The sequence below is a fragment of the Heterodontus francisci genome, chromosome 6, assembly GCF_036365525.1.
Source record: "Heterodontus francisci isolate sHetFra1 chromosome 6, sHetFra1.hap1, whole genome shotgun sequence".
Lineage (NCBI taxonomy): Eukaryota > Metazoa > Chordata > Chondrichthyes > Heterodontiformes > Heterodontidae > Heterodontus > Heterodontus francisci.
The window spans coordinates 51,828,219-51,853,546 of NC_090376.1; the positions used below are offsets into that span (position 1 = coordinate 51,828,219).

At 43.7% G+C, this 25,328-nt stretch overlaps 1 protein-coding gene across 1 annotated transcript in view; it reads left to right on the top strand.

The window, feature by feature from the left end:
- micu2 (mitochondrial calcium uptake 2) overlaps nucleotides 1–25,328 on the top strand; it is a 572,589-nt gene that overhangs the window by 535,255 nt on the left and 12,006 nt on the right. Inside the window, exons 10-11 of the mRNA XM_068033641.1 lie at nucleotides 13,543–13,714; nucleotides 16,369–16,477. Of these exons, the coding sequence (XP_067889742.1) occupies nucleotides 13,543–13,714; nucleotides 16,369–16,477 (281 nt within the window). The remainder of the gene's footprint in view (nucleotides 1–13,542; nucleotides 13,715–16,368; nucleotides 16,478–25,328) is intronic.

Below are 25,328 nucleotides of genomic sequence, written 5' to 3' on the forward strand. Positions count from 1 at the left end.
TCTGTGCAGAGAGAAACAGTTAACGTTTCAGGTCAATGGCCTTGCATCAGAACTGGGAAATGAATAAGTTTCAAGAAAGCGAAAGGGAAGAAGGTGGTAAAAGAAAGGTCTGTGATAGGATGGAAAACAGGAGAGATTAAATGACAAAAGAGTTGGTGGTGCAAGGGCAAAGGGAGTGGTAATGGGACAAGTAAAGAAACAAAACATGTGTCTCGAGGAGATGTGAATGGCAGAATGTTGAACAGCTGCCATCCAAAAGCAAAAACAAGGGAAAAACGAGACTAAAACTGAAACTGGCAAAAGAAAAGGAAGCAAAATGGGGCAAAAGATGCTGGTCTGAAATTGTTGAATTTACTGTTGAGTCCAGAAAGTAAAGTGCCCAATCAAAAGATCAGGTGCTGTTGCTCGAGCTTGCATTGAGCTTCATTGGAACACTGCAGGAGGCTGAGGATGGAGAAGTCAGCACGGGAGCAAGGTGAAGAATTAAAATGACAGGCAACCAGAAGCTCGGGGTCATGCTTGCAGACTGAACAGAGGTGTTCTGCAATGTGGTCACCCAATCTTTGTCTGGGTCCCCAGTATAGAGTAGACTGCATTGTGAGCAGCAAATACAGCATACTGAATTGAAAATAGTATATGTAAATCACTGTTTCACTTGGAAGGAGTGTTGGGGGCCTTAAACAGCGAGGAGAGAAGAGGTAAAAGGGCAGGTGTTGCAACTCCTGTGTTTGCATGGAAAGGTGCCATGGGAAGGGGAGGGTGTGTTTGAGGAGTGGACCAAGGTGTCACGGAGGGAACAGTCCCTTTGGAATGCTGAAAGAGGAGGGGAAGATGTGTTTGGTGGTGGCATCACGCTGGAGGTGGCAGAAATGACGGCGAGGATGATCCATTGAATACGGAGGCCAGTGGGTGGAAGGTGAGGGCAAGGGAATCCTATCATGGTTTTAGGAGGGAGGGGAAGGGGTGAGAGCAGAAGTGTGGAAAATGGAGCAGACACAGCTGAGGGCCCTGTCAGTCATGGTGGGGGGATTCCTTGGTTGAGGTGAAAGACAGGTGTATCAGAAGTGCTGGTATGGAAGGTTGCATCATCAGAACAGGTGCGATGGACAAACTGGGAGAATGGAATGGAGTCCTTACAGGAAGCAGGGTGTGACGAAGTGTAGTCGAGGTAGCTGTAGGAGTCAGTGGACTTAGAGTGAATATTCGTTGTTAGACTATTCCCAGAAATGGAGTCAGAGAAATCCAGGAAGGGAAGGGAAGAGTCAGAGATGGACTATGTGAAGGTGAGAGAAGGGTAAGAGTCAACAGAAAACCCATCAGAGAAAAGTAGAACTACTTCATGGTGGGCATTCCTGGAAGAGAAGTGGCAGTGGATTAAACACTAATACAAAAGCGAAATACTGTGGAGTAAATGGGTGTTGTTCGGATTGGAAAAGGCTGGGAACTCTTGTAACCCAAAGGTCCACTTTTGTTCTCAGTATATATAGGTGTTTGGGCTTGGGCATAAGAAACACAATCCACAGATGCTGCCAGACCTGCTGAGTATTTCCAGCATTTTCTGTTTTTGTTTCAGATTTCCAGCATCCGCAGTATTTTGCTTTTGTACAAGCTAAACGGTTCTTGATGACATAAAAGTTAAGGGTTTGGCAAACGGGGAGAACGACTGTACAAGACATTAGGAAGAAATAGACAGGTTAGTGGAGAGAACAGGTGACTAACAATAACAGTGGCTTGCATTTATATAGTGCATTTAATGTCGTAAAATGCCCTGAGGCACTTCACAGGAGTGTTCTCAAACAAAATTTGACAAGGAGCCACACCAGGAGATATTGGGACAAATGACCAAAAGCTTGGTCAAAGAGGTAGGTTTTAAGGAGTGTCTTAAAGGGGAGGGAGGTGGAGAGACAAAGAGGTTTACAGGACGAATTCCAGAGTTCAGGGCCTTGGCAGCTGAAAACACAGCCGCTAGTGGTGGAGCAATTAAAATGGGATATGTGCATGATCCAAAATTGAAGGAACGCAGATATCTCAGAGTGTTGTAGAGCTGGAGGAGGTTATAGAGATAGGGAGGGGTGAGGCTATGGAGGGATTTGAAAACAAGGATGAAAATTTTAAAATAGAGGCATTACCAGACTGGGAGCCAATTTAGGTCAGCAAGAACAAGGGGGATAGGGAAATGGAACTTGGTGCAAGTTAGGAAATGGGCAGCAGAGTTTTTGATGAGCTCACGTTTATGGAGGGTGGAAGATCGGAGGCCAGCCAGGAGAGCTTTGAAGTAGTCAAGTCTAGAGGTAACAAAGACATAGATGCAATTTAATTTAAGTATGAGGGAAAACAAGGAATGGAAGTATACATTTAATGAAAAGACACTGAAGGATGTGAATGAACAGAGTAGAGAAAGACAAAATTTCCTGAAAGTATGAGTGAAAGTAGATAAAACTAAAACAAAAATCCAGGAGCCTTTAGGGTTTTATGAATAGGAACATTGAGTACAAAAGTAAAGAAATAATGTTAAAATTTTCCAAAACATCGATGAAGCCACAGTTAAATCCATAGAGCATTTATTGCGTCGATTCACCTTACAGATACAGGAAGCTATAGTTATGAGAAGAGAATTGAGATACTGGAACTATTTCCACTGGAGCAGAAAAGGATAAGAGGAGATTTAATTGAGGATTTTAAAATTATGCAAGGTTTTCATAGAGTGCTTCTTCAGTGAAACTGACAGGCTGGGAAGGCATCAAACAGTGAAACTAAAGAGCTGCAGCCATGGCCAGGTGAGACGCTTGTCCTCAAAAAAAACAAGTGAGTGTGTGCTCTTACTGCTTGGCAGATGGTTTCGAACTTCTTGGAAGTCAGTTCAGCTGTCTTGCACTTCACTCACCTTGATCTGATCTTCCCTGCTGTCAGCCTTCACTGCAGCATGGCAGCAGCTTTTGCAGCTCTACCTTGTACCTCTAATGAGGGACAAGAGGAGCAGCAGGAGCAACATCAACAGCAACACCAGTTGCCTTCTCCACAGACACCTGCCGTGCCACAGGGTAGAGGGGATGAACACTGAGATCCAGCTGGAAGGAGGTGAGACTCCAACACAGGGCCTACAGGCACAGGATCAGTTCTCCTGACATGTCTAAGCACCAGTGCCTCAGGTTCTCACAGAAGGTCATTGCTGACATCTGCAGCTACCTGGAACAAGACCCCCCCTTCCCAGTGGACCAGGTGAGCATGCATTGCCAGTAACTGTCAAGGTGGTTATCACTGGAGGACCACCCAGTGCCCCACCCCAGTTCTCTGCCTCTCCCTGGAGATCTGTGTTATTACCTCCTGCAAGGAAAGAAAACAGAAAGTTGTGAGTGTGAAAAATGGATTGTGTGGAGAAGAGGCAGGGACAGCATTTGTAGAGGGTGACTGTGAGACATTGGTGTGAGATGGCACAAAGATGAGGGTGAGTGTGAGTGTTGGCTGTTCAGATGGGGATGTGAGGTGCCTGGAGAGAGAGGAATGAGTGGAACTGCTGGGGGTGGTACTGAAGAGTGCTGTGCAGGAGAATGCTGGGGAATTCAGAATGTGGGGGTTGGCTGCTGAAAGTGTTTTGGCACTCACCTTTCTTGCCCTCCTGAGGTTATTGATCCTCTTGGAGCACTGTATCCAGGTTTGAGGATCCACACTCCAGCTGCTCACTTTCTTGGCCACTTCCATCCATGCCTGCTTGGTTTGAGAGGCTGACCTCTTTCTCCATCCTTGGCAAACTTTTTTTTTCCAAAAATATACTTTATTTCATAAAATTTGTAAAAATTCATTATATAACAGTTCAAGTTTGACATTACATAAAATCCAATACAGATCAGTTTCTTTCTATACATACATGAGGTGCCTCACTACATTTGACATTACAGGTTATATTTACAAATTACAGGTTATATTTACAATGTACATCTATGTTTCATGCCAAACATTCTCTGGTGCCTCAGCCCAAAGGATTTTACACAGGTTCCAGCCCCTCGCTATACTATGGTGGGAGGGTTTTACACAGTGACCTTTTCCCATTGAGCCTTTGCTGCAGCTGCCCCAAGCTTTAGTGCGTCGTTCGGCATGTAGTCCAGGACCTTGGAATATGCCAGTCTACAACACTCGGTCGCGATAACTCTTTGCACTGGAAGACCAACAGGTTTCGGGCAGACCAAAGTGCATCTTTATCCAAATGATTGTCCTCCAGCAGCCGATGTTTATTTTGGTGTGAGTCCCGGGGAACAGCCTATGTTTAGTTTAGAGATACAGCACTGAAACAGGCCCTTCGGCCCACCGAGTCTGTGCCGACCGTCAACCACCCATTTTATACTAATCCTACACTAATTCCACATTACCACCACATCCCCACCTGTCTCTACATTTCCCTACCACCTACCTATACTAGGGGCAATTTCTAAAGGCCAATTAACCTATCAACCAGCAAGTCTTTGGCATGTGGGAGGAAACTGGAGCACCCGGAGGAAACCCATGCAGACACAGGGAGAACTTGCATACTCCACACAGGCAATACCCAGAATTGAACCCGGGTCGCTGGAGCTGTGAGGCTGCGGTGCTAACCACTGCGCCACTGTGCTGCCCATAAGAACATAAGAAATAGGAGCAAGAGTAGACCATACAGCCCATCGAGCCTGCTGCTCCATTCAATATGATCACAACTGATCTTGAGTTTCAACCTCACTTTCCCGCCTGCTCCCCATATCACTTGATTCCCTGAGAGACCAAAAATCTGTTTACCTCAGCCTTAAATATATTCAGCGATGGTGCATCCACAACCCTCTGGGGTAGAGAATTGCAAAGAGTCACATCCCTTTTCGTGAAGAAATTTGTCCTCATCCCAGTCCCAAATGATCCGCCTGTTATCCTGAACTGTGCCCCCTTGTTCTAGATTCCCCAGCCAGGGAAAACGATGTCTCGGTATCTACCCTATCAAACACATTCATAATCTTACATGTTTCAATGAGATCGCCTCTCATTCTTCTAAAGTCTAGAGAATATAGGCCCAATTTACTCAGCCTCTCATCATAGGACAGCCCCCTCATCCCAGGGACCTATTTAGTTAAACTTCACTGTACCAATGCAAGTATACCCTTTCTTAAATGCAGAGACCAAAACTGCGCACAGTACTCCAGATGTGGTCTCACCAAAACCCTACACAATTGTAGCAAGACTTCTTTATTTCTGTTCTCCAAACCCCTTGAAATAAAGGCCAACATGCCATTTGCCTTCCTAATTGCTTGCTGTACTTGCATGCTAACTTTTTGCATTCTTTTAACAAGCACCCCCAAGTCTTTTGAACATCAACACTCGCTTTTCTATTCTTAAGACCAAAGTGATAACTTCACATCTCCCTACATTATACTGCATCTGCAATCTTGTTTCCCATTCACTTAACCTGTCTATATTTCTTTGCAGCATCTCTGTGTCCTCCCCACAGCTTACCTTTCCACCTACCTTTGTATCATCAGCCAGCTTAGATACATTATTCTCTGTCTCTTCATCTAAATCATTAAATTAGATTGTAAATAGCTGAGGCCCCAGCACTGATCCTTGCAGCACTCCACTAGTCACCTCGACAAAAGCCACTTCAGCTCTTTCCAGACCTGCTTTGCGAAGGCACGTTCCAGAAGGAGGTGGGCGATGGTCTCTTTCCCGCTGCAACTGCCTCGAGGGCAGCATGCGGATGCAGTGCGATTCCGGGCATGCAGGAATGATCTGACGGGGAGGACCCTTCTCACCACCAGCCAAGCTATGTCTTGGTGCTTGTTTGAAAGTTCTGGCGGTGAGTTTGACAGTCTGCTCGGGGATGCATCCAACAGGATCCACCATCCCGCAGAGCCTCAAGTATGTTACTTGCGGACCACTGCCTGATGGACTTGTGACTTGTGGTCAAATGTGTTTCTCTGTACAAAACTTTCAATGAGGAACAGGTGGTATGGCTCAGTCCAACTGAATGAAGCGTTCCACGGCAACGTGGCCAGACCCATCCTTCGCAACACCGGGGCAGATAGAACCTCAGTACATAGTAACACTTGGTGTTTGCGTGCCGAGCGTCAACACACAACTTGATGGAGCCGCACACAAAGGTAGCCATCGGGATGTGAGGATGACGTTTGATGTGTTTACACCGAGATAGCCTCGCACCTGATGACCAGGTTTTTACCCGCAATGGAGAGGGAGTGTCGCTCCCACATGCCCAGTTTCTGTTTCATGATGGCAATACGCGCCTTCCAGTTTTTGGCACACACTCTAGCCCCTCCAAACCATATTCCCAGCACCTTCAACTAGTCTGACCTGATGGTGAGGGGGTTAAAGGATCGGTTGGCCCAGTTCCCAAAAGACACAGCCTCGTCTTGCCATAATTTATTTTGGCTCCCGAGGCCAGCTTGCACTGGTCGCAGATGCTCATCAGTCTGAGAACTGACAGTGGATCTAAGCAGAAGACTGTGATGTTGTCCATATATAGGGAGATTTTGACCTGAGTGCCTCCACTACCTGGAATTGCCACCCCTCGTATGAGCGCATCCACCCTGATTGACTCTGCAAAAGGTTCAATACAGCATACAAACAATTCAACGGAGAGAGGACAGCCCTGCCTGACTCCAGATTTGATCCGAAAACATTCCAATTCCCACCTGTTGATTGAAACTGCACTACTAATGTTTGTGTAGAGCAGTTGGATCCAATTGTGGACTCCTTCCCCAAACCCCATTTTGGAGAGCAGGTGTAGATTAGATTAGAGATACAGCACTGAAACAGGCCCTTCGGCCCACCGAGTCTGTGCCGAACATCAACCACCCATTTATACTAATCCCATATTCCTACCAAACATCCCCACCTGTCCCTATATTTCCCTACCACCTACCTATACTAGTGACAATTTATAATGGCCAATTTACCTATCAACCAGCAAGTCTTTGGCATGTGGGAGGAAACCGGAGCACCCGGAGAAAACCCACGCAGACACAGGGAGAACTTGCAAACTCCACACAGGCAGTACCCGGAATCGAACCCGGGTCCCTGGAGCTGTGAGGCTGCGGTGCTAACCACTGCGCCACTGTGCGATATTCTGTCAAAGGCTTTCTCCTGATCCAAGCTGATGAGGCAGGTGTCTGCCCCCCTGTCCCATACTTGGCAATCATCACCTCACTTCAGTACCTCAAATCTTGCAGCATGACCTCCAGGTAAGTGTCCAAGACCTAGGCGGAGCCTTCCCAGATCTCCTTTTCATTCCTGTGACTTCAGCAGCCACAGGAATCAATGTACAGTTTAGCCATTCTGACCTCTGCTGCGTTCCCTTCAACCAGAAATCCTTCGACGCGTCATCTTCCCTACTCTCTCTGATTGCCCGGGAAACCTAGAAGTGGGGTGCTAATACTGTGGCTGAGGTAAAGAGCCACGGCAAAGCCCGCCTCAATCGCAAGCAGGTTCCCAACCCACTACTGGCCTCCCCACTGTGTGCAGGTCTATTCAGTTGAAATCCTGCCCTAAGAGAGGTTAGGAGAAGTTTCTGTGTATTGGTTTTGACGGAGTGGTAGAGAGAGAGAGAGAAACCATTGCATTTTTAGGAAAACTTGAACAAATATTTGAATCAGAACAAGATGCAGGGCTATGGGGAGAGCACAGGACAATATGATTAGTTTTACATTATTGTGGTGAACTGCTGGCACAAACATGATGGGCTGACTGGCCTCCATCTGTTCTGTGCATTTCAATGGTATTTTAGTACCTGTTCCCCAGTCATGGTTCTTTCCAGTATCCTTTTTATCATCAATTCCTGCACTATTTAAAAGAAAATTATGATTGAGCCATCTTTAGAATTTTCTTGTACTATCAGTCAGTTTGAAGTGTTACAACAAGCACTTTAATTAAAATGCTTACAGAATTACATAGCAGATTGACCTAGCAAGGACTTTAAAGAAATCGTTTATTTTCTAACCCCAACCCACTGTCCATAAACTGTACAAAGTGTAAGTAACTAATCACAGCAAAGCTGTCACCTGCCAAATATAACTTGCCACCTAGCTTGAAGCTAGCATTGTGAATCAACTATCCAATATTAAAAACTGCCCAATTTTCAATAGCTGTTCAAATCAATGGGATTGAAAATCAGATGGTTGCTATAATGGGCAGCAAATCCACATTGGCAATTTTACATCCAGACAGCAGTTTACCCTTGACTTATTCTTGATTGCTAGAATAAATCAAAACAAGGATAAGTGATGAATTGGAGTGAGAGTCCAGAAGGATGGAATTTGATGAATAAACATAGGCAGAGACTTCATAGAGAGATACAGCACTGAAACAGGCCCTTTGGCCCACCGAGTTTGTGCCGACCATCAACCACCTATTTATACTAATCCTACATTAATCCCATATTCCCTACCACATCCCCACCTTCCCTCAATTCTCCTACCACCTACCTACACTAGGGGCAATTTACAATGGCCAATTTACCTATCAACCTGCAAGTCTTTGTCTGTGGGAGGAAACCGGAGCACCCGGTGGAAACCCACACGGTCACAGGGAGAACTTGCAAACTCCGCACGGGCAGTACCCAGAACTGAACCCGGGTCGCTGGAGCTGTGAGGCTGCGGTGCTAACCACTGCGCCACTCCATGGCTTCTTCCATGACCCATGAAGAAATCTGAATGGTATCATGTGACCTCAGTGCCAGGAATCTAATCTTTGGGTACACTTTTGGTACACGTTAACTCTGCTTCTCTTTCCACAGATGCTGCCAGACCTGCTGAGTGGTTCCAGCATTTCTTGTTTTTATTTTATGTTATATATTATAATCTTTGGGTACACTGATTCTGTGTACTAAACATTTTTGGGGTTGTGAAAGACTGGTACCAGAATATACCAGTTCAGTCGTTTGAGTTGCATATTTTTTCAATTCATTATTAACCACCAAGAGGTATCAAAGTAGTTCTTATGAGTAATTGGAGTACCATTCAGAACACCTGGGCTCAAATTGAAATCTGAACTATTACTTGAGTTTCATTACTGTGGCCAGCACTTTCAGAATCTCAATCCAACTGTTAGAATGACTGACTCAAAACAGTGAATCTTTCTGTCTCTGCAAGCAAACACAACCCACTCAATGACATGATTGAATATTTTAGTTCTGTTTGACAGATTGCCCTGGATTCAGCACAATCCAGTGCCAAGCAATTTGATGAGGATAATCTGCTGCCTGCCACAATGCACACTGCAAAACATAGACTTTTGGCCAGGCTATCAGTCCTTTACAGAAGTAGCAATGCAAGTCGTGCTACTACCTAATGCAAACCTCTATATTTATGTCATGAACATGAGAGTTACTATAGCTTCAGCACAACACTGTGTCTCAATCCAAACAATGACTAATACCAGCATTGAAGTTATTTTGCTGCCTGAAGATCTTTCTCCCAGATGGTGTTATTCCATAGAACTTCTATGAAGAAATTCAAATGCACAATTAACTATCACTTCCTGACCCATGGTTTTTGACCATGGATTATCCTGTAATTTGCCAGTTTCTCCAAGCCAGGAGAAAGAGGACATCAGAGCTGGAGAGGCTGCAGAAGGTAATACAGTTATCCAATTTGCAGCAATCAAAATACCAAGTAAAATTACAGACCACTGTAGAACCAAACATGGGAGTTCGGTCTTATTCCTGTTAGTTCTGTGCTTCTCTAATATGCAGACTGTGATGATATTCCTATCCTGAGTGGCGTGAAACAGGGCTGTGTTCTCGCACCCACAATTTTTGGGATTTTCTTCTCCCTGCTGTTTTCACATGCGTTCAAGTCTTCTGAAGAAGGAATTTTCCTCCACACAAGATCAGGGGGCAGGTTGTTCAACCTTGCCCGTCTAAGAGCAAAGTCCAAAGTACGGAAAGTCCTCATCAGGGAACTCCTCTTTGCTGATGATGCTGCTTTAACATCTCACACTGAAGAGTGCCTGCAGAGTCTCATCGACAGGTTTGCGGCTGCCTGCAATGAATTTGCCTAACCATCAGCCTCAAGAAAACGAACATCATGGGGCAGGACGTCAGAAATGCTCCATCCATCAATATTGGCGACCACGCTCTGGAAGTGGTTCAAGAGTTCACCTACCTAGGCTCAACTATCACCAGTAACCTGTCTCTAGATGCAGAAATCAACAAGCGCATGGGAAAGGCTTCCACTGCTATGTCCAGACTGGCCAAGAGAGTGTGGGAAAATGGCGCACTGACACGGAACACAAAAGTCCGAGTGTATCAAGCCTGTGTCCTCAGTACCTTGCTCTATGGCAGCGAGGCCTGGACAACGTATGTCAGCCAAGAGCGACATCTCAATTCATTCCATCTTCACTGCCTCCGGAGAATACTTGGCATCAGGTGGCAGGACCGTATCTCCAACACAGAAGTCCTCGAGGCGGCCAGCATCCCCAGCTTATACACACTACTGAGTCAGCGCGCTTGAGATGGCTTGGCCATGTGAGCCGCATGGAAGATGGCAGGATCCCCAAAGACACATTGTACAGCGAGCTCGCCACTAATATCAGACCCACCGGCCGTCCATGTCTCCGCTTTAAAGACGTCTGCAAACGCGACATGAAGTCCTGTGACGTTGATCACAAGTCATGGGAGTCAGTTGCCAGCGTTCACCAGAGCTGGCGGGCAGCCATAAAGGCAGGGCTAAAGTGTGGCGAGTCGAAGAGACTTAGCAGTTGGCAGGAAAAAAGACAGAGGCGCAAGGGAAGAGCCAACTGTGTAACAGCCCCGACAAACAAATTTTTCTGCAGCACCTGTGGAAGAGTCTGTCACTCTAGAATTGGCCTTTATAGCCACTCCAGGCGCTGCTCCACACACCACTGACCACCTCCAGGCGCTTACCCATTGTCTCTCGAGATAAGGAGGCCAAAGAAGATGATATTTACATCAGTCTCATTACTATATATCTGAGGAAAGTAAGCCAATCTGTGATGTTTAAATCATGTGAAAACTAAATTGGAAAGGTCAAGGACAAAAGTACAATCTTTGTGTATCAGATTTCTCTTCAAAGCACTGATTTCTTCATGAGCTCTCTTGGTTGCCCTTGTAGGTTTTCAATATGACTTCATTGCTTTGTGTTTGTCTTTTTCAAAACTTCTCAATAAATTTCTAAGTGCTGACATTGTTTCTTTCATAAGTGTTTCTCACTACTTTTGCCAAGCTCCTTAACAATAGCACAAAAAAGATGTTTAATTGTACCCTTGAGCAAGACAGTGAAGATATAAATAAATGTAGAATCAGACCCAGAAACAACAACAACTTGTATTTTTTTATTCTTTTCATGGGACTTGGGCATTGCTGGCAAGGCCAGCATTTATTGCCCATCCCTAATTGCTATTGAGAAGGTGGCGGTGAGCTGCCTTCTTAGACCACTGCAGTCCATCTGGTACGGGTACACCCACAGTGCGGTTAGGGAGGGAGTTCTGGGATTTTGATCCAGCGACAGTGAAGGAACGACGATGTATTTCCAAGTCAGGATGGTGTGTGGCTTGGAGCGGAACTTGCAGATGGTGTTCCCACTTTTAACATATTAAAACCTCCCAAGGTTCACAGGAGTGTTACAAAGCAAAATTTAAAACAGAGCCACATGAGGCAATATTAGGGCAAATCGCCAAAAGCTTGGTCAAAGTGGTAGGTTTTAAGGAGTGTCTTAAAGGAGGAAGGAGAGACTTAGGAAGGGAATTCCAAAGCTTAGGGCCAAGGCAGCTGAAGGTACAGCCATTAATGGTGGAGCAATTAAAATCAAGGATGCTCAAGAGGCCAGAATTAGAGGAGCGCAGCTCTCTCGGAAGGTTGTGGGGCTAGAGGAGATTACAGAGCTAGAGAGGATCAAGACCATGAAAGGATGTAAGGCAAGGATGAGAATTTTAAAATTGAGGCGTTGTTTAACCGGAAGCCAATGTCTGTCACTGAGCACAGGGGTGATAGATCAATGGGATTTGGTGCGAGTAAAAACACGGGCAGCAGAGTTTTAAATGACCTTATGTTTATGGAGGGTAGAATGTGAGGAACACTAAAACATCATATAAATTGCCAAATGAAAGAAATATCTTAACATCCCAAGATGTGTGTAATACAGTATAAATGAAGTGAGGCAAAGGACATGGTAAGACATAAGACAACACAAACCAGAAAAGGCCATTTGAGCAATTTACTCACCTTGTCATTTAGATCTGTACACTTGCACCAAGCTGTGCCCAAATCCAATCCTTCTAATCCCTTTGGTTACCATTGATAGCAAGGCTTTTAAACAACATGCCCTTACTCTGTAATTTACTTCCTAAACTATCCACTTTGCTACCTTTTTACTCCTTCAAAAGCTTTCTTAAAACTTTTGCCTTTAATCATGCCTTTGTTCACCTGCTCTGTTACTTTCTTGCTGCTCAATCACCACTAGTCCTGCAAAAAGGACCTTTTTCACATGAAAGGCACAATATAAAAGCCCTATTAAAAGAAGAATCTATCTCAAATATACTTCAGTTCAATTTGTATTCACTGTGCTGGGTGGCAGTCTATTCCTTCAGTTGTTAGAAGTGTTTTGTTAACTTGTGAATAGAACAGACTCAGCTTACACTGAGATATGGAACAAAATGCAAACTCTGACCTTCCTTTGACAGCATTTTGTGCTGGTAAATTGAGCCTTAAATCCATTGAAATACTTTACTGATGTATCCTGTGGTTCAGTTTCCATTTCTTACATATCTTACATGCCATTTGTATTTGGAATTAACCATTTACATGCTTAACCTTTTATTCCCTATCATGGAATATTTTCCAGACTGTTGTAGTAAAACATAGTTTTACATTTTTGGTATTCTCTAATAATTATTGATATGAAAATAAAGTTTTTTCTATTTCAATATGAATTTCAAATTGCAATCTTTACTACTGTGATCGTTTTGGCATAGATGCTGTAATCCTCAAAAATAGCAAATGCTTTAAATCTCCAATTCATGAAGACCCAACAAATGTAGGTGCAGAAACACCTGGGGCATTTTGTCTACACCTGCCACTACCCAGGGATTCCCAATTTTACACTCCCGCATACATCTTCAGACCTCTCTTCATGTCTAGTTCTACTATCTAATGCAGGAAATATCTGAAACAGGGACAGTGCTTCCTGTAGAAGTAATGGTCACCACAGCATGAAGCTTTTGGATCCTTTCAGCGTTTCCAGGGGACATCTGCAACATCAGACAGTCTGCAATGAACACATGTAACAAGCAAGTGTCATACACCACATTTGCAAAGGGCAACCATGAGGCCACACATGGATCACATAACCATTTTGTATCGGACTTGCAAAATTGGATTTGTAATGTCACGTGAGTTAAATCATGTGCCTAAATTTCAAGCCAAATTTCAGATTTTAAATGCTTGCTGCAGACAAAAATTAAAGTACTTTGATTGAGGTAATAATGTCTTCAAACAGGCTCTTGGACTGGACTTTTACTTTTTAACAGCTTTGATCTCTGGTGTGTCCTTTTTTGTAGATTTATGGAAGACCTCCAAACAGAGGTGCAAGAGATTGAATTTAGAGAGTTCTCTCGAGGCATGAAAACTATGAGAAGAGAGGAGTTTGCAGCATGGCTGCTCCATTTCACCGAAGAGCAAAACCGTGATATTTACTGGAGAAATGTGAAGAGGCGAATCCCTCCAGGAGAGGTCAGCACTTACCTAATATCAAGATAGTCTCTCAAGCTGTATCCTTCTCTAAATGACAATATTAATCAATATAAACATTGTCAATCAGTCTGAATTAATATCTCACTGGAATTACCTCCGCTATTGGTGGCCGTGCTTTCAGCTGCCTCGGCCCTAAGCTCTGGAATATCCTCCCTACACATCTCCGTCTCTCTACCTCGCTTTTCTCCTTTAAGACATTCCTTAAAACCTACCTCTTTGACCAAGCTTTTGGTCATCTGACCTAATATCTCTCTACGTGGCTCGGCGTCATATTTTGTTTTATAATGCTCCTGTGAACAGCCTTAGGACGTTTCATTACGTTAAAGGCGCGACATAAATATTTGTTGTTGTTGTTGGAATGCTAGATAATAGAGATGCATATAAATATCCTTCTTTGTAATAGGAGCTTGTAACTTTCCATTTAAGACAAGAAAAATTAGCATTTACACAACAGGAGTTTCATAATCATGCCGGATGTATAGTTGTCAATTATTTTTCTTCATCAGTGTCTCACAATCAAATGTTAGGATATTATTAGACTGTCATAGTGGGAAGCATTCCTTCTTGTTCTGTAACTTACTTATGAAAGGATACCCTAATTACTTCTAGAAGAATTTTCAAGATGGCAGGCAGTCACATCTGGAGAGTTGAGAAGATATTCACATTGACATAAGTATTAGAGCGCTCTCTTTGCAATGTTCATTGTTAAAGCAAAATTCAGTATACAATTTTATTTTTGCCTCTTACCACCTTCCCCTGAAGACATTGGCTTCTTGCTGAGGTATGGATCGAAAGCCACAATAGCTAATTATCTAAACAGTCATTATCCGTGTGTGAACTTCGACAGTTAATCTGGGCAGGCTAAACGATCACAGAGGGTATTACTTCCGATTCCAATCTTCCCCTCACCCAACGTTTACATACTTGCACATCCAGCAGGGGTAACCTGGGGAGCATTTAGGAGCATTGGCAGATTTTTATCCCCCTGCCATAATCTAGTGGTATTTAGGCTCGTTGGAGCACCTGAACTCTTCTGTGATTGAACTCTCCAATCTTGCGACAATCACAGAGGAATCTCACTCCGATCCATCACGGGCAAAATGTTCGCCAGAATCCTTCTGAACCGCTTAGTGCAACATCTCAACTAGGACCTGCTGCCAGAGAGTCAATGCGGTTTCAGAACAGGTCGAGGAAGCACTGATATGGTGTTTGCAGTCAGACAGCTCCAGAAGAAAAGCCAAGAACAGAACATGGACCTCTATACCATGTTTGTTGACCTGACCAAGGCCTTCGACACAGTCAGTTGTGAGGGTTTCTGGAAGGTAATGAAGAAATTCAGCTGCCCTGAGAAATTCTTCACATGGTTCGATGGGTCCATGACAGCATGCTTGTAAGTTTCCTGGATCATGGTGAGTCTTCTGACCCATTCCCAGTCACTAATGGAGTTAAGCAGGGCTGTGTACTGGTACCAACACTCTACAGCGTGTTTTTCTCTGCCATGCTCTCTGATGCGTTCCACAATGGTGATCCAGGCATTGAAATCAGATATTGTATGGACGGGAAGGTGCTCGATCTGAGACGACTCCAGGCAAAATCCAAGGTCTTCAAGGACATACTTCACGGTTTCCTATTTGCTAATGATGGTGTACTAGTTGCCGATTCAAAGCTGGACAAACAGTGTAGCATGGACTTGTTCTCCAATGCATGCAACAACTTCAGCCTTACAATCAGCACAAAGAAAACTGAAGTAATGTACCAGCCTGCTCCAGGAAAGCCCTATCTCGAGGCCAAGGTTTCAGTCCATGACCAGAACCTGTCAGCAGTGGATAAGTTCACTTATCTCAGCAGCACCCTCTCTCAAGCTGTCTATATTGATGACGAGACAATTACAAGAATTGCCAAAGCAAGTGTAGCCTTCAGCAGACTTCGAACATCAGTGATCAGGGAATGAAGAGGAGTAAATCTGCCTCCCAAACTGAAAGTCTCTAGTGCAATAATCCTGCCCACTCTCCTCTACACATGCAAGACTTGGACTGTTATACCAGTGTCATGCCAAGAACCTCAACCACTTTCACTGGAGCTGCCTTTAGAAGCTTCTACAGATCAGATGACAGGACAAAATACCAGACACTGAGATGCTCACCCAAGCTGGCATGCCAAGCATCCACACCGTATTGAGACAGTCACAACTGAGTTGGGCTGGTCATGTAGCCAGAAATCCTGCCATTCAGTTACCAAAGTGAATTTTCTATAGACAGTTGGAGTCTGGGGTGCAATCTCATGGCTGTCAAAGGAAGCACTATAAGGACACTCTGAAGGCTTTGCTTAGGAGTTTTGATATCGACCCCAAGTCCAGGGAGAAGCTCGCTCAGGATCACTGCAGCTGACGCAACCAAATTAAAAAAGGGTGTGGCCTCCTTCGAAAAAAGGTTGTGGCCTCATAGTCTAAGAATCTCATTCAATCTCTCTCTCCCACTCTTTCTCTTTTTCTTTCGCTTTTTCTTTCTCTTTCTCTCCACTCTCTCTCCTCTCCCCTGCCCTTTTCTCTCTATTCTCTGCTGTCTCTCCCCACCCCCATGCATTTCACATGGAATCTGTCCTTAAATATTAACTGGTTTTCCATTATGTTCCAGAGTATTTCCTTTGAAGAATTCAGGGCTTTTTGCCAGTTTATGAATCATCTTGAGGATTTTGCTTTCACCATGAATATGTTCACTGCAGCCAGTCGTCCTGTTGGAATAGGTATGTATGATGCAACCTTTTATTTTATCCTGAAATCAGAAAGGCATTTTGAGTGATAAGGTATCTTGAATTCCAACAGTAACAAAAATGAAAAAACCATGTGCTGGAGTCAGTCATCTCAAGTCACTTGAGATCCAAATTCACATTGCGATAATTCGTGCTGATTTTACCTACTCTGATCATTCCACTTTCTTCATCTTGCTGTCCTGAATATGCAAGAATACATTCTCCAGTACCTAGCCCCAGTGAGTCATTCTGCATATGTGGCCTTGGACAATAAATACTCAGCAGACAATTCTACCACAATAGCCTTTGCAGCCAGATGGAAGTGAAAGTGTGTGGGTACTGGGTGAGCTGAGCTGTGCCTTTTGCCGCACTGGTCAAAGAGCTTTCTAATTTTCATTAATCAGGCTCAGCCTCAGAAAAAACAATGGTTGAAGTACCAGAGAGCTGGCACCCAACACTTTGAAGGAAGGAGGAAAAGTGAGAAACTTAGTTTTTTTAAAAACTACACATTGGGTGATACTTTGCCTCTACAAGGTCCTGTTGTATATTCTCCAAAGAGAAAACTGGCCTTTCTGGCTTATATCAGCTTGCTTCAGTTGGCAGTGTACTTTCTCTGAGTCAAATTGGTTTATTTAAGGACAGATTCCATGTGAAATGTATGGGGGTGGTTGTGGTTTCAATCCTAATCTAGGATTTATGCACATTATCTAGGCTGACACTTAAGTGATGCATTGCCAGAGGTGTCATCCTTTTGGATAAGATGTTAAACGAAGTCTTGTGTGATGGCGTTAATGATTCAAGAAGATCCCATGGCATTTTAAAAAATGTTTCTTATTCTTCCATGGGTTGTGAGCATTGCTGGCAAGGCCAGCATTTGTTGCCCATCCCTAATTGCCCTTGAGAAGCTGCTGGTGAGCTGCTGCCTTGGACCGCTGCAGTCCATCTGATGTAGATACACCTATAGTGCTGTTAGGAAGGGAGTTCCAGGATTTTGATCCAGTGACAGTGAAGGAATGGCAATATAATTACAAGTCAGGATGGGGTGCGGCTTGAATGGGAACTTTCAGATGGTGGTGTTCCCATGCGTCTGCTGCCCTTGTCCTTCTGGGTGGTAGAGGTTCCAGGTTTGGAAGGTGCTGTCGAAGGAGGCATGGTGAGTTCTGTTTGACCTGACTTCATGGGTCCGGAGTCAATGTTGAGATCTCCCTGGGCAACTCCCTCCCAACTGTATACCACTGTGCCACCATCTCTGGTGGGTCTATCCTGCCAGTGGGACAGGACATACCCAGGAATGGTGATGGTGGTGTCTGGGACAATGTCTGTAAGATATGATTCGGTGAGTGTGACTATCAGGCTGTTGCTTGACTAGTCTGTGGGATAGTTCTCCCAATGTTGGCACAAGCCCCCAAGTGTAAGTGAGGAGTACTTTGCAGGGTCAAATGGGCGGGGTATGTCATTGTTCTTTCCGGTGCCTTGGACGATGCCTGGTGGTCTGTCCGGTTTTATTCCCTTACAACTTTTGTGTCGTGGTTTTGGTACAACTGTGTGGCTTATTTGAAGATCAGCATGGAGGTTCCTTGTGTCCTAGTCTGCATTCAATGCATATCATTAGGAACAGATTAACTGCTTATTCAACTCTTTCACATATGCAGGATCCTGCTGCGTGCAAATATATTTACCTACATAACATTAGTTACTGCATTTTAAAGTAAATCATTGAATGTGAAGAGAATTGAGATGTGATGTGGCAATATATAAATGCATCTTAGTACAGAACCATCCTCCAGTATTTCATTTTGTCTACCATTCTGACTAGAGTTGCCAACTTGCTGTTTTTCTTTTACCACCCTAATTGAGTTTTTGCCCCCAGGGCAAAATATTTGCCCTTTTTTTTAAGATTGCTTTTCTAAAGGTTCAACACACAATCATTGATAAAGTGTCATATTGCATTGTTACCTTTCTTTCTCAACCTGCAATTCCAATATTTTTGTTGTTTTTTTCAGATTCCCAGCAGCATAATTAAGTGTTGATATTTTTGAGCATCTGTATCACATAAACAACATGCGACAAAATATCTGTTGCAATGCAATATTTATATATATCATGGTCCTAATTGGACATAACATTCATGTTACGTAGTCTGATCCACTTGCTACATATATTTTAAAAAGGCTTGCATTTAGATAGCACCTTTCACAACCACAGGACATCTCAAAACGCTTTTTAAAGTGTCGTCACTGTTGTAATGCAGGAAACGCAGCAGGCAATTTGAGCACAGCAATCACTCACAAACAATATTATAATGACCAGATAATCTGTTTTTGTGATGTTGTTTGAGGGATAAATATTGGCCAGGACACCAGAGATAACTCCCCTGCTCTTTTTCAAAATAGTGTCATAGGATCGTTTATGTCCAGATGGCAGACAAGGCTTCAGTTTAACATCTTATCCAAAAGACGGCATCTCCGACAGTGCAGCAATCCCTCAGTACTGCACTGCAATGGAGTGTCAGCATATTTATTTGTGCTCAAGTCCTGGAGATAAACTATCATGTATTGTATAATGTTGGTTGATGGGATTGATTTTAACTGCAATCACCTGGCTTAAGCAGCAACAACATCCACAACTTATATAGCACCTTTAGCATAATAAAACGTCCCAAGGTGCTTCACAGGAGCATTATAAAATAAAATATGATGCCGAGCCACATAAGGAGATATTAGGTCAGATGACCAAAAGCCTGGTCAAAGAGGCACGTTTTAGGGAGTAGCTTAAAGGAGGAAAGCATGGTGGAGAGGTGTTGGGAGGGAAGCCAAGAGCTTAGGGCCGAAGCAATGGTGGAGCAATTAAAATTGGGGATGCTCAAGAGGTCAGGGTTAGATGAGCACAGAGGGTTGTGAGGTTGGAGGAGATAAAAGAGATAGGGAGGCCATGGAGGGATTTGAAAACAGGAATGAGAATTTTGAAATCAGACATGTCGATAGCAACCTGAAAATGGCATCAGATCACCTACTGCATGGTTTACATTGACAATCCAGCTGCCACCATCTTGGTACAGGTCTTTGCATGGACGCATTGGAGAGTCTGCCTGTTTCAACAGGACTTTTTAAATGCAATAGATCCCCGACTGAACTTTTGAAGTATAAATGCACTGAAGACACCACCCATTTGCACAAGCGTTGAGTGGCTTACCTAGCAGAGAGATGTAGCTCTACCTGGCCTTACAAAAATACTCTGGCCCATATGTGCCCCCACTGCCCTACAATTGTGTTGACTGTAGGATGACTGCTTGCAGAAGCTGGACGATTTCCTGTCTTTGCCAACTGGTGAGCAGCATCAGATTGCAGCTTATTGAATCAATGCAAATGAGGCTGAAATCTCATAATGGCTTGGGCCTCAAAATGGCCTGGGCCTCACAACAGCAACAGCAGGCAGTTGGTGGACATAATCTGCCTGAATCATCTGTATGTTGGATCACAGCTCCTTCAGTTCCAGTTCCTCTTTCCCTAAATTCCTCACTACCACTGGCAACCAGTCCCCTAATTCCTCCATCGACTTGTTACAATCTTCTACAGGCCTACATGCCCATGCTCCTCCTGCTGTTCTAACCTTGACTGTCATTTAGCCCCCTCTTCTTTTTCTTCATTCCACTGTCAGTGACAAAGGTTTCTGCTTTCTGGGCAACACTGAACACAAGAAATAGGAGCAAGAGTGGACCGTATGGCCTGTCAGACTGCTCTGCCATTCAATACAATCATGGCTTCAACTCCACTTTCCCACCTGCTCGCCATATCACTTGATTCCCTGAGAGACCAAAAATTGTCAATCCCAGCCTTCAATGTATTCAACGATGGGGCATCCCTATAACCCTCTGGGGTAGAGAATTCCAAAGATTCACAACCCTTTGGGTGAAGTCATTTCTTCTCATCGCAGTCCTAAATGATCGGCCCCTTATCCTGAGACTGTGCCCCTGTGTTTTAGATTCCTCCACCAGTGGAAACGACCTCTGTGTCAACCCTATCCAGCCCCTTCAGAATCTTGTATGTTTCAATGAGATCACCTCTCATTCTACTAAACTCCAGAAAATACAGGTCTAATTTCCTCAGCCTCTCATCATAGGACAGCCTCCTCATCCCAGGGATCAATTTAGTGAACCTTCGCTGTACTCCCTTCAATGCAAGTATATCCTTTCTTAAATGTGGAGACCAAAACTACACACAGTACTCCAGATGTGGTCTCACCAAAACCCTGAACAATTGTAGCAAGACTTCCTTATTCCTGTACTCCAATCCCCTTGCAATAAAGGCCAACAAGCCATTTGCCTTCCTAATTGCTTGCTGTACCTGCATGCTAACTTTCTGCGTTCCTTGTACAAGCACAACCAGTTCTCTTTGAACATCAACACTTACAAGTTTCACACCTTTTAAAAAAATATTCTGCTTTTCTGTTCTTACAACCAAAGTGAATAACTTCACACTTCCCTACTTTATACTCCATCTGTAATCTTGTTGCCTATTCACTTAACCTGTCTCTATTCCTTTGCAGCCTCTCTGTTTCCTCCCCACAGCCTGCCTTTCCACCTACCTTTGTATTGTAGGCAAACTTAGATACATTACTCTCTGTCTCTTCATCCAAGTCATTAATATAGATTGTAAATAGCTGAGGCCCCAGCACCGATCCTTGTAGCACTCCACTATTCACTGCCTGAAAAACTTGAAAATGCCCCGTTTATGTCCACTCTTTGCTTCCTGTCTGTTAACCAATCCTCCATCCATGTTCCCCCAACTCCATGAGCCCTTATCTTGCCTATTAACCTTTTGTGTGGCACCTTATGGAATGCCTTTTGAAAATCCAGCTATGCCACATCTACTGGCTCCTCTTTATCTACCCTACTAGTTACATCCTCAAAAAACTCTAATAAATTTGTCAAACAGGATTTCCCTTTAGTAAAACCATGCTGACTTGTTCTAATCATACTGTGCTTTTCTCAGTGCATTGTTAAGATTTCCTTAATAATATATTCCAGCATTTTCCCAACGACTGATGTTAGGCTAACTGGCCTGTAGTTCCCTGTTTTCTCTCCTTCCTTTCTTGAAAAGTGGTGTAACATTTGCCAACATCCAATCTGATGTTACCGTTCTTCAATCTAAGGAATTTTGGAAAATCATATCTGGCACATCCACTATATCTGCAGCTATCTCTTTTAGAACACTAGGGTGAAGGCAATCAGGTCCCAGGGATTTGTCAGATTTTAGTCCCTTAAGCTTCTCCAATACTTTTTCTCTGCTGATATTTATTTCCTTAATTTCCTCACTTTTTAGCCCCTAGGTTACCGTCTAATTCTGGTATGAAACTTGTGTCTTCTACTGTGAAGACAGACACGAAATATTTGTTCAGTGCTTCTGCCATTTCCTCATTCCCCATGACAATTTCTCCTGTCTCTGTTTCTAAGGGACCAACATTTACTTTAGCTACTCTCTCTTTTTATATAACTATAAAAACAGATTGTAAGAGCATTTATATTACTGATTAGTTTACTCTCATCTCTTTTTTCCTTTTTTTAAATCAACTTTCTGGTGGCCCTTTGTTGGTTTCTAAAACACTCCCAATCCTCAAACTTGCTACTCTTTTTTACATTGTAAGCCTATTCTTTTAATCTAATGTTATCCTTAACTTCCTGAGTGAGCCACAGATGGGTCTTCTTTGCTGAGTTTTTGTTTTTCAGTGGAATGTATTTTTGTTGAACATTTTGAATTGTTTCCTTATAGGTTTCCCACAGTTCATTTACAACCATACCTTTTAGTCTATTTATCCAATTACCTTAGCCAGTTCTCCCCTCATACCTACATAATTGGCTTTGTTTAAGTTTAAGATTCTTATTTGTGATTGGAGTATGTCACTTTCAAACTTAACATGGAATTCAGTGTTATTATGATCACTATTTCCCAGTGGATCTTTTACTATTTAATTGCTAATTAACCCTGTTTCATTACACAATAGTAGATCTAAGTTAGCTTTATCCCTAGTTGGTTCCACAACGTATTGTTCCAAGAAACTGTCCCAAAAACATTCTACAAACTCATCTTCCAGACCACTCTTGCCAATTACATTGTCTTTGGTACAAGCTCCAATAATTTATTTTTTAATGTCCAATGGTATAGCTACTGTTAAGGAGCCTATAAACTACTCCCACTAGTGTTTTTCTGATTTTTGCTCTTCCTAATTTCCACCCATACTAATTCTGCTTCATGACCTTCTGAAGCAGATCCTTTTTCACTAATGTCCTTATGGCATCCTTTACTATCAGGGCTACCTCTCTTCCATTGCCATTCTGTCTGTCTTCTGAAATATTGTGTACCCTGGAATAGTAATTTCCCAAACTTGATCACCTTGTAACTATGTCTGTATAATGGCAATTAGATCTAAATCATTTTCCGCTATTTGTGCCACCAGTTCATCTATCTTATTGCAGATGCTTCGCACATTCAGATAAAGAACCTTTAATTTCATTTTTTTTTTTACTTCAGTTTCCTTCAATGACCTTATTCACTGATGTACAATTTTTGTTAAACACTGTGTCCCTTCCAGTCCCATTCTGCTTTACCCACAACGCTATACTGTTCCAATGCCTCGACCTTTCTCTTTGGATTTCTAAATCTCCTCACACCCGAACCCTGCACCACCACCACCCCCCCCCCCCCCCCCCCCCACCCCGTTAGTTCACAACATCTAGCCTTATCTGCTGGCGCACTCTTAAGTTTGTATGCTCTGTCCTTTCCTGCCACACTCTGATTATCATTACCCTTATTGCTATCTTGCTGTCTTGCCTTCTCCTCTCTCTTTAAATTATCACATCTTCCCTCGCTCCCCCTATTTAGTTTAAAGCCGTCCCTACCCCCCTAGTTACATGACTCGCCACAACACTGGTCCCAGCTTGCTTCAGGTGAAGAACGTCCCAACGATACAGCTCCCACTTTCCCCAGTACTGGTGCCAGTGCCCCATGAATCAAAACCCATTTCTCCCACACCAATCTTTCAGTCACACATTTAACACTCTAATCTTACTTACCCTACATCAATTTGCTCATGGCTCAGATAATAACCCAGAGATTATTACCTTTGAGGTTCTGTTTTTTAATTTAGCCCCTAGCTGCTCATACTCCCTATGCAGAACCTCTTTCCTAGTCCTATCTATGTCGTTGGTACCCACGTGGACCATGACAACTGGATCTTCCCCCTCCCACTGCATGTTCCTCACCAGCCCTGAGCAGTTGTCCTGAACCCTGGCACTGGGCAGGCAACACAGCCGTCTGGACACTTGCTCTTGGCTGCAGAGAACTGTGTCTATCCCCCTGATTATACTGTCACCTACTAGAACTACATTCCTGTTTACTCCCCGCACTTGAATGGTTTCCTGTACATTGGTGTAATGGTCAATTTGCTCATTCACCTTGCAGCCTTCACTCTCATTCATACAAGCTGAAAGAACAACCCTCTTGGACAATTGCAAGAGCTGAGGCTCCTCCACTTCTGCCTTCTCGATCCTCTTACCTGCCTCACTCTCAGTCACACCCTCCTGTCCCTGACCACTGACCAAATCAGAAGACCCTATCCTAAGGGGTGAGACTGCCTTCTGGAACAAGGTGTCCAGGTAACTTTCCCCATCCCTGGTGCATCCTAGTGTCTGTAGCGCGGCCTCCAGCTCATTGACTCTGAGCTGAAGCTCCTCGAGCCACAGACACTTACTCGAGACGGGTTTGCCATGGATTGCACTGGCGTCTACCAGCTCCTACGTACTGCAGCTGCAACACATCACCTGCCCTGCTATCTTTATTGTGTTAATTTATTTTTCTTAATTAATTTGTAATTAATAAACCCCACAGCTACTAAGTCCCATTACTAATAAGCTTAACTACTGCTGGTAAAGCTTACTCCTACTAATGAAACCTTCATCATAAATTACCCGAGTCTCAGAAGATTTTTGTTCTTATTAGTCCAGTTAATGTTAATAACCCCAATTAAAATTCCTTAGTTTAGCTAAGAGAGAATGTTCACCAACCAATCACTTACCTTCTTTGCTGGAACGTCACACATCAATTTCTTCTTTTCCCCCTTTGCACTAAATTTCCATGTGAGCCAAATTCCCACCCTCACTCTCTGACTACATCTCACTCAGACGAAGTCTCCACTCAGTGCTCCCCTTACTGGCGCACCAGAATTCCTGATGCCCAGAATTGCTGAGCTGTTATTGACAGGAAATACGCCAGATAAAGTTTTCCATCATTAATGTTGAATTTGAATATGACTGCCCAAATATGGACAGGTATATTACACCCCACCATCACTTGCAGTAGTACAGTCTTCATGGACTATCTCCCGGCTCCAAAATCAGGTAGTGTGTAGCAGCAAATCCAGCACAAAATGTTACATTTATAACATTTCATGATACAAAACTGAAGATATAAATGGAGATATTTTCCAATCAGTTTTGTCCAACCTGCTTGTGCATTTCGTGCACATCATGCAAACCTGCTCAGGAAAAAGGCAGAGATCTATTACCACCAGACCTGCATTCACTTGACATCATGCCTCAGTTGTAGGAACGGCGCAGTGGTCAGCACTGCAGCCTCACAGCTCCAGCGACCTGGGTTCGGTTCTGGGTACTGTCTGTGCGGAGTTTGCAAGTTCCCCCTGCAACCGCGTGAGTTTCCTCCCACAGCCAAAGACTTGCAGGTTGATAGGTAAATTGGCCATTGTAAATTGTCCCTAGTGTAGGTAGGTGGTAGGAGAATGGTGGGTATGTGGTAGGGAATATGCGATTAATGTAGGATTAGTATAAATGGGT